Genomic DNA, 9,805 nt, shown 5'->3' on the forward strand with positions numbered 1-9,805 from the left:
TTTTATTGTTTGTGGAACCATACATTTTTTTTGTATTTTAAAGGGATCCCCGCTGACTCTGCTCTGGATTCATTGTAGTTACACATGGTGAGGACTGAAAAGCCACTAACTCAGTTAGATAATGTTTTCTGTGTGCGAGAAAATAACCCTGATGATGTCATCACTCATCTGATTGGAGAATTCAAAGTAATAGGGATGTCCCAATTGCGGCCCTTTTCCCAATCCAAGTGGATTCAATATTGTAATGTTAATTAAATACATATCTGACACTGTAAAAATACAGACTGTCATTTGTAACCTATTGTATACCAGCTACTCGAACCAAGAACCAAAGTCTGGTATCATTTCTAATAGTATTTTGTTCATGCTTTTTGCAAGCGCTGCTTCAGAGTGACAACAATGAAAAACATGTCAGAAAGTGGTTGTTTTTTGAAAATATGTTAAAATTCCTCAAAGAAAATCCTCACTAAATCCTTTTTACCAGTTACATTTCAAATAAAGCCCAGTTACTTGTGTAGTGTTAGGCTCATTAGACTGTAAACCTGTGAACTATGGTATTTACTTTTGAGAGCTTTGTGTATAGTGCATGAGGAAATAAAAAGGGGATTTTTTCCGTTGGACAGCAGTGTTTGTTTTCATTATGAAATGTATTTTGTACAGAATAGGATGAAGCTAAAGTGACGCAAATGTCCGTCTGCACCCTTTGTGTAACAGATCAAGTGAACCTCTGTGGACTGTAAACTACTGAACTGAATACAAACATGACACTGTGTGTACTGAACTCCTTTACCTGCTCTGCCTCTCACACACAGAGAACGGGTTTAACCGTGTCTGACACTGCTGAGCTGCACATTTATCTCCATTATATATCCAAGACATGTTATCAGTGTGTTATTGTATCACAGCTGTGTGGCCTCATTACACACAGGTTTCACTCAGATCACATTACTGATCCAGACGTACAGGTTTGTTTCTGTTTGGAGCCGAATATAATCTGTAAGGAGGAGTTTATTATGTCATGATTACACACAATGTTGAAATGTCTTTCGGCTTGCACACGTAGAAATGTATCTTGGGTCTTTTGTAAAATAAAAGCCTTCTCCAAACAATCAGTTATAAAACTAAAGTCACAGTATTATAAATAATAATAATAATAACTTGAATTGATATAGCGCCTTTCATAACCTCAAGGTCACTTTACAAAGAAACATACAAGACATAAAACATAAAACGGGGCAGAAATGGAAGTGTAAGTCGGGGGGAGAGTGAGTTATTGTTGGAAGGCGATGTTGAACAGATGAGTTTTAAGGGTTGATGTGAAGATGTTGAGAGAAGGGGCGTTGCGGATTTCTGTAGGGAGGAGGCGTGAAGGTGGAATGGAGATTAGGCCAGAGTCTGAGGATCGAAGGGTGCGGGACGAGATGTAAGGGTGGAGGAGATCTGTGAGGTACTGAGGGGAGAGGGCATGGAGGGACTTGTAGGTGAGGAGGAGGAGTTTGTAGGTGATGCGGGACTTGACCGGGAGCCAGTGGAGGTTGAACAGAGTGGGGGTGATGTGTATTACATATGATTCATATGAGCTGATATGTTACAAGCACACAGCTGTGTGCTAAAACACTTTTAGCATTTCCACTTTTCTAATGATAGAGTCTGGCTTGGATTTGTTTCAGATGTTAGCACACATACATATATTTATTTCACTCCACGTTGTAAAAACTAGTCCCTACAGCCATGCATTTCTAATAACAGATTTTGCACTTACAATCAAAACAGAACTTATTCTAAATAGGATATAGGACATATAAAAAGAAAAACATTTGTGGAGATGAAATAGACCCTTGTCGTCGTCACCCTTAGACATGTATAGTGTTGAGTTTTTCATTTCAAAACATTCATATTCTGATATCACACTGTCCTAGTCATGTTAAGAATCATTTCCTTAGGTCACATCTCTACTTGTGTCAGGTCTTTCTCTCCTTAATATAATACCAAATATTTGGGAAGCCATTGAAAAGCCTCCAGATGAAGAGGCTTACTGCAGGATCAATCTGTGAAGAGAATTGCCTCCGAATCGATGGTGACGTACAAAGTGACTGCATAATTGTTTTCACCTGTATTGTTTCTTTGTCTGTTCTTCTTGGCCGAGCCTTTAATAAAAACCTTAGTGTTGTCAGACATCAGTTCCAGCTTTCAACAGCCTCTTTGTGATTTCCACAGAATGAATGCAACAACAAAAATAATCCCATTACATATAATGCTTACATCTGATTGTTAAGTTTAAAACCAAAGTTTCTTTATACCCGACACCAGTTTTTCGAAAATTAAGAGATTCAGGACAATTATTCATGTCGTACCAACTAATTGTAGAAGTTATCTCAAGACGCTTTTCGTGAAGAGCAGGACTACACCGTACTTTTAAAATGTGCTGTGTAATAAATAAGAGTGACATCATGTTTATTGCAGTGTCTAACATAGACATATCATTTGCGAGTCTTGCTTCTTGTCTTGCTTCTTGTCTTGCTTCTTAACCCTCGTAATGTCCTCCCGATTGCTATGCACCTTGTGCCCTCTGGGGTCAAAAATGACCGCATCTGGCTTGTCTGATATTTAACGCATAAAGTATCAAATGTGAATCAATTTTGTGTTACACCTTTAGTTCTACTTCAGTACAACCCATTACCACACATGTTTCCCTCAGTTTTGGAATTTAGGGCCGATATACCCTTATTTATATGAAATTACACCATTTTCTGATAAAAAAAAAAATTGAAACAATGAATTAATTTGACCATATTGTATTGTAACTATTTGTCTTATCTGGTACTGGTATATGTCAAAGTTTAGTAAGGATGCCCTTTTTGAATAATTTAATCACACCTTGTGCCCTCTGGGGTCATTTTTGACCCCGTCTTGCTTGACTGTTATTTCAAGAATTTAAAGTGGAAACCTCACGCATTTCTGTGTTACACATTTAATGTGCCCTCAGTTGCATGCAGGGCAGGTAACAATGGTGTGATCTTTGCAGATGTATGCATTGCATCTTTGGCACATTTTCTTGGTTTTGACATCAATCTGGCGAGGGCAGAATTTGCACCTGCTCCTTTTGGGTGATGGGTCAGGAGGGGGAGCTTGGCGAGCGGGAGCTGGGTGACGGGTAGCTGCTGCAGAGGTAGAGCTGGAGCAGAACTGCTGGACCTCTATAACCAAACTGGCAGCGGCTGGCGTGCGGGGAAGAACCTGTCAAGTCAAGTCAAACTTTATTATAATAAATCACAGTGCAAATACAAAAAGTTCAAATTGTGAGGACACTACAGAAGGAAGAGCAACAGAAATGAAGCTTAAATGTGAATGACTGTAAAACGACACCATCATTGACCCTTAATGGGCAAGCCTATACAACCTCATACATGAGGTTGTATAGGCTTGCCCATTAAGGGTCAATGACGTTACTACATGCCTGTAGTGTGTTACATAGATTGTCTGTGCATGTAAATGGTCTGCAAAGGCAAAATCCCAACGTTTCCTCCAGAGGGAGTTTCTCCCCCCCGTCTGAAACGCCGCCATTGTAGTCCTTTGTTTTCCTCAGCAACATAGTGGATCACAATGTACTACATACAAATATGAACCTGAAAATGAGCGTAATATATCCTCTTTCCGTTTCCTGTATGCTTGCTCACTGTCACAGCTTTTAGGGGAAATGTAATCGAACCTAGGCAAAACACACCTGATCCTTAGTGTGAACCTGTGCTGAATTTGTCCCTGAAACATGATTTATTAGAAAAATGTAATGTGTTTGTTTGACAGATAAAAAATGTATTTGCAAAACTAAATGCATTAGTTTGTAGATGGTGTTTTGTATTTGCAAACCACATTGTGTTTGTTAATGAATCATAAGGGAATTTGTAAAACTTGTTTAGTTTGTTTGTGGAGTTATGGCGGGAAATTAGCTCCATAGTATGGGCCCTTAACCATTTCCTCCAATGGTGCTTCCCACAACCTTGTGTGTACCACACCTTTGTTTAAGGGCGGGCCTTCATTTTGATCTGGACAACACATTAAAAAATGTTGTGACTGTGGTTGTGACGTTATCGCTATCACAAGAAGATCTACACTGACCTTACATGGCAAAGAACTCAAAAGTCACCCACACAGAATGATATTTTCCCGGTTCAGACACAATTTAAGCTTGTCTCTCTCAAAACATTGAAGTTATTTAATGTTTTGTAGAATAGAGTAGCATTGGTGCTAGGCTTTAGAGGGTTCAAATATTATTCTTGTGGTTAAGCATTCACCTCTTACCATAACCCTGCTTGCTAGTATACAGTATGTGTTAGGATGTGCGGTGACTAAAATAATACATCCTCTGTAAAGGAAGGAAGACAGATTTAATGAGCGTGCATCAATCAGTAGATAGTTTACACAAGAAACGACGAGTTGACAGGATGTGGTGCAGCTGCTCCACCAGTTGACTGCCCTGTGGTTTATCATGAAACCTGAGCTCTCTTTTGTTCTGGTCGAGTGAAAAAGGTTTCTATTGATACTTTATTAATCCAGTTTCTCCTTTTGTGTCATCCAATAACCTTTTGTTGCATGCATAACCTCAGTATATACTTCAATATTCACTTGCTCAGGTGTTTCATTTCAATTTAATTAAAGGCTGATGATGCATTGGATGGTAAAATATAAATGCATGAAATGCATCAATTATCAGCAAAAAATGTGGAAGCCTGAGGTTCCTTTGAACTAACCGTATCAGTCTGAATCTTTTTGACTCTCAGGAGAATCAAAATGACTTATGTGTAAGATCAGAAAAACAGAAGGGCTTTTCCTCTACAGAAAGGGATTTTCAGTTGTCAAAATGCTGTGTAAATAAATGCAGGCATTTCCTCCTTCCTATTTCTTTATTTTGGTGACTTTCTCTGAATTCAAATGTAGCTCCCGCCCCCTCACCTATTGCAACATGTTTTCTTCTGAAAGCGGAATTTGCTTTGGAAAGTCCAGTGATGTCACCAGGCGCTAAGGCTTTAAATACCTCTGCAGAGCTGCCTGTCTCATCAGACACACAAAACACACACGCATGACTACTTCTAACAGCCACAGAGGACTATCTGCAGAAAGACGACAGCATACTGCTAACAACAAACAAGGACACTATGGAAGAACAGCTCATGTTTGCTCAGAATAACCGTGAGCGGATCCAGGCTGTGGAGAATTCATTTGGGCCGTCTGGGAAGGCCTTGTCCCAACCGGGCCGGGTCCTGATCGGAGAGGGCCGGCTGATGAAGCTGAGCCGCCGGGGGCCACAGCCCAAAGTCTTCTTCCTCTTCAACGATGTGCTGGTGTACGGCAGCATCATTTTGAACGGACGATGGAACAAAAAGCAGCAGGTCATCCCTCTAGGTGAGCAACTTACAAATTCCTCTAAGGAGAAAGATAAAGCTTAATTGTTCCATAACTTTCGTGCTTCTGTAATAAACAACAATAAAGGGCCAAAACAGTTAGAAGCAATTTTTTCTGCAATAAAGCATTGCCTTTGTTTGTTAAATCTATTGCAATCCGTTGCATTTATCAAACATAATCTTGTTAACACTTCTCTCTGCTTACATGGCATAACTTGCCACACCGTTTTGTGCAGGCCTAAATGCCAAATCATGTTCACCTTTGTAGCCTTGTCCTAACAAACCCTTTTTGCATCATTTCAGAGTACATCCAGATAGAGGACTTGGAGGACAGCACGAAAATGAGGAACCAATGGTTATTGCGCACCCCACGCAAGTCCTTCTACATGGCGGCGGTCTCGTACGAGGAGAAGCGAGCCTGGATCGAACACATCGAGGAGTGCCAGTCCAGGCTGCATAGCGCCGGCTCCAGGCCAAGACCCGACTTCGCCGTTACCTGGATCCCCGACCAGGCCTCTGCGGTCTGCATGCGCTGCTCCAACAGCTTCAGCGTGACCCACCGGCGTCACCACTGCCGGAAATGCGGCTTTGTGGTCTGCGGGGCTTGCTCCAAGAAGCGAGCAGTAATCGAACACATTCACCCCACTAAGTTCTTGAGGGTCTGCAACATGTGTCACTCCAGCCTTTCCACAACGAAACATCGAGCAGAGATCAAGGAGGAGTCTCGTGGGATGGGGAGCAGCACCGACAAGATATGCTCCGATGAAGATGAGGTGGATTGGTGCAGTGAGGAAGAGGAGGCAGAGGAGCAGCTGGAGGAGCATGACCCCAGCAGATGGATGGACTCTCTAATGGACTCCTGGTCCACATATGTCTACCTGAAACCAGAGCATGTGAGGCCCCTCACATGAGTTGGACTAACATGGACACACAACTAAAGCAGCTTTGCAAGGCATTATGACTAAACAAAACAATACTTTATAAAGTCAAACTATTTTGTACATATTGAATTGAATTTGTAGGTTTCTATATTTTTGTTTCACATTTTGCTGTTTGTGGAAACTATTGCTGTGAACTTGATTTGTTACACTATTTTATTTAAGGCTGGTTTCAGTCACGTATGTCTATGTTAATGTTTGTGCACATGAGAGCATTTGGACCTGATGCATGCGTCACATGACAAATAAAGCACTTTCAAAGTCAAAATCTTTCTGTGATGATTGGAGTGTTACTACGGCTATCAGTCAGGATATTCTGTGCAACAAAGCCTCTAAGATATTTACTGTGAACAGAAAGACAGTCATGGTCAAATGGGCATCATACAGTATGTGGATCATAAACGACCACAGTTTTTTTAACAATTCCAATATCCCCCATACACATTGTGATAAGATGACTGTTATGGCCATACTATGTGATATTCATCATATTCATTATCCTATGCATTGAATACAGGCATTGCGATGCTAATTTCTCCATGTATATATAGTTATAGAAGTGATTGATTTTATTTACCTCTAAAAAATGATGAGTTTTTTAAATAAGCATTCCCTTTGATCCTTTATCTATACCCTGGCACTAGGACTTACTTTACCATAAGCAGCCAAACACTTATACCATGCAAATTCAACATTCATATCCTTGTGTTATGTTCACATTTCACACCCTTTGGTAATGTTCGGGTCAAATTGACCCGGGACATATTTCAGGGTTTAAAACAAATACAGAACTAAATTCAACATGCACAATTCCTTATATATATTGTCTTTAACTCATTCCCCAACAATATAAATGAAATATATGATTAGTTTTTTAAAATACTCTTTGCTAGATCAAATGTAACAATGGAAGTGTCCATCGTTTTTTGTGATAAAAATGTAATTTATGTTGAAAAAAATACACTGTAATAAAAACTAGGTTTACATGTTGCTCATGCTTTTCTAGGACTAATGTAAATGAAACATTTTTTCATTAATGTTTATTATTTTTAATCTGTCATATAATAATCAAAGCCCTGAAGGAAATAAAGCAATTTATCAGCAATTGGAACACAAGAACCACACATCCAAAAGTATTTGGCTGTGAAATAGAGAGAGAATGAAACATCCATATAAATGACATAGAACAGATATAAACACAAAGCAAATAAAAACAATTAACAGTCACTTATCATAAAATACAGTATATCCGAAAACTATATTGATGAAGTGACGCTGCAGAACATCATGTGAGTCAATGGGCAAGTCCGTTTAGGAAACACATGATGTGCAGAACTTCTTCGTGTGTACAGCACAGATGTACTTGTTGCAGTTGCTGCATGTAGTCTGTGTCTTGGAGTCATTTGAGGGTCCACAGACCTCACAGCTGGCTGTGGGGGTCTTCCAGAAGCTGACTGTGGGGGTCTTCTTGCGGCTGGCTGTGGGGGTCTTCTTGCGGCTGGCTGTGGGGGTCTTCCAGAAGCTGACTGTGGGGGTCTTCTTGCGGCTGGCTGTGGGGGTCTTCTTGCGGCTGGCTGTGGGGGTCTTCTTGCGGCTGGCTGTGGGGGTCTTCCCGAAGCTGACTGTGGGGGTCTTCTTGCGGCTGGCTGTGGGGGTCTTCTTGCGGCTGGCTGTGGGGGTCCTTTAGCGGCTGGCTGTGGGGTCTTCCAGCAGCTGGCTCTGAGTCAAGTTCATCTTCCAATTTGCTGTCAAATTCTGAGTTTACCTCCACATTATCCTCATCTTCAGAAATGTCTTCCTGTTCCACTTCACCGTGTTCCTCTAATGCATTCCACTCACTCTCATCCATTATTAGCTCCAAGGCTCTGAGCAGAATATCTTTTGGCCATTTTGTTGGTAGATAATTGTAGTTCTGCACTACACTGTTACTACACTGAGGTTATGTCTCTGTTTAGTCCCTCCTCCGGCGTGCAGGTGCGAGGGGGGACAGTGCGAGAAAATGTAAAATGTTTATACATTTCTGGAAGATCTAAAATGTTTATAATGTTCTAGGATAGTTTTGTGTACACACTACAAAGGGTAAAGATCAAGGGAAAACAGGATCAAACAGCTTCTCTATGCATACAATTGTGTGTGTGTGTGTGTGTGTGTGTGTGTGTGTGTGTGTGTGTGTGTGTGTGTGTGTGTGTGTGTGTGTGTGTGTGTGTGTGTGTGTGTGTGTGTCTCTTTAGTTTGTGTGTGTTTTTCTCTGTCTGTCTGTCCTGGTATTGTATCCGGGTCAGATTGACCCGAACCTCTTATGAAGGACATAAATGCGGGTGGGCATTTTTTCATAAGTGGAAAAAAATTAAAACAATTCCACATGTCCTTCACAATAAATAAGCCCCGACCATTGAGTTTCAGGTTGAATGAAAATATCCTTATACGTTTTTTTATTCATTGAAAATGGAAATCGGGTCAATTTGACCCGAACACCACACAAGGGTTAATACTAATACAGCACATTATATATTGTATAATATACAGTACAATATACTGCAATGTTGTATGTCTTTGACGTTATATAAACTTTCATAGTTCCAAGAAGATGAATCCTCCTGACTTTGGTGAACTGACCGTTCCCCTCGTGTAACCAAGGTTGGATAGATAGTGATAAGCACACACATTTTCTTCACCAAGTCATTACAGTTCATCCTGTGGGGCTCTCTTTTTATCTTATGCTTTCATCAGGTCAATATTAAGGCTTCATCTTCGTCATTTTTGTCAGTTTGGTGTATAATCAAACATCTGCAAAAAATAATGACAATCAAATGTAGGAATCAGCAGGTTACCATGCTGACCTTTTTAGCTCATAGCCTTAAAGCTAGTGTTAGCATAGCAAGAACTCCCTTGGAAATACGCACAAAAGAAGGACCTGTGGCTATATCAAATGTTCATGTATGTACATGTTTTGTTCTCTTAGCTAAGGTAAGGCTATGAATAAAAAACATCATGGTAGCATGACTTGACATCGTCCCTGCTAAGTAGGGTTGCCAACCGTCCCGTATTAGCCGGGACGCCCCGTATTTGAGCCAAAAGGGGCGGGACTTTGTTTGTCCCGGACTCCCGTGTAAAGGGAAAAATAAAAAATATTTTTCTGTTTGCGCGCAATGCAGTGTGTCTGGCTGCGTGCCTGTCTGTTTGTGTACTGTATCCGAAGGGCGCTAGGACCGCTCAGTTGACAGGGCAGGCACAATGCTCGCACGCGCGCGTGTGTGTGTGTGTGTGTGTGTGTTTTTCTCCCGTGGGCCGCGGTCGCGGCATCATTGTTTGCGTGGCATGTCAGCCTGTTCAGTCGTGTGGGGAAATGAGCGCTGCCGGTGGAGGAGGTGATAATGAAAGAGGAGAAGAGAGAGAGGATGTGGTTCTGGGCCCTGGCCCTTCTAAAAAGAAAAGACGTGTGTCTTACAACAGTGGGAAGAAAAACAC

General features: G+C 41.1%; 1 protein-coding gene across 1 annotated transcript; it reads left to right on the plus strand.

Annotated features, from left to right (window-relative positions):
- The first annotated feature begins 5,043 nt into the window (after window positions 1-5,043).
- Window positions 5,044-6,605, plus strand: plekhf1 (pleckstrin homology domain containing, family F (with FYVE domain) member 1). Its single transcript, XM_034208408.1, has 2 exons — window positions 5,044-5,400; window positions 5,703-6,605. The coding sequence occupies exons 1-2, from the start codon at window positions 5,154-5,156 to the stop codon at window positions 6,308-6,310; spliced, it is 855 nt and encodes a 284-aa protein (XP_034064299.1). The 5' UTR covers window positions 5,044-5,153; the 3' UTR covers window positions 6,311-6,605.
- Window positions 6,606-9,805: the final 3,200 nt, after the last annotated feature.

This window comes from Gymnodraco acuticeps, unplaced genomic scaffold (genome assembly GCF_902827175.1).
Source record: "Gymnodraco acuticeps unplaced genomic scaffold, fGymAcu1.1, whole genome shotgun sequence".
Taxonomy (NCBI): domain Eukaryota; kingdom Metazoa; phylum Chordata; class Actinopteri; order Perciformes; family Bathydraconidae; genus Gymnodraco; species Gymnodraco acuticeps.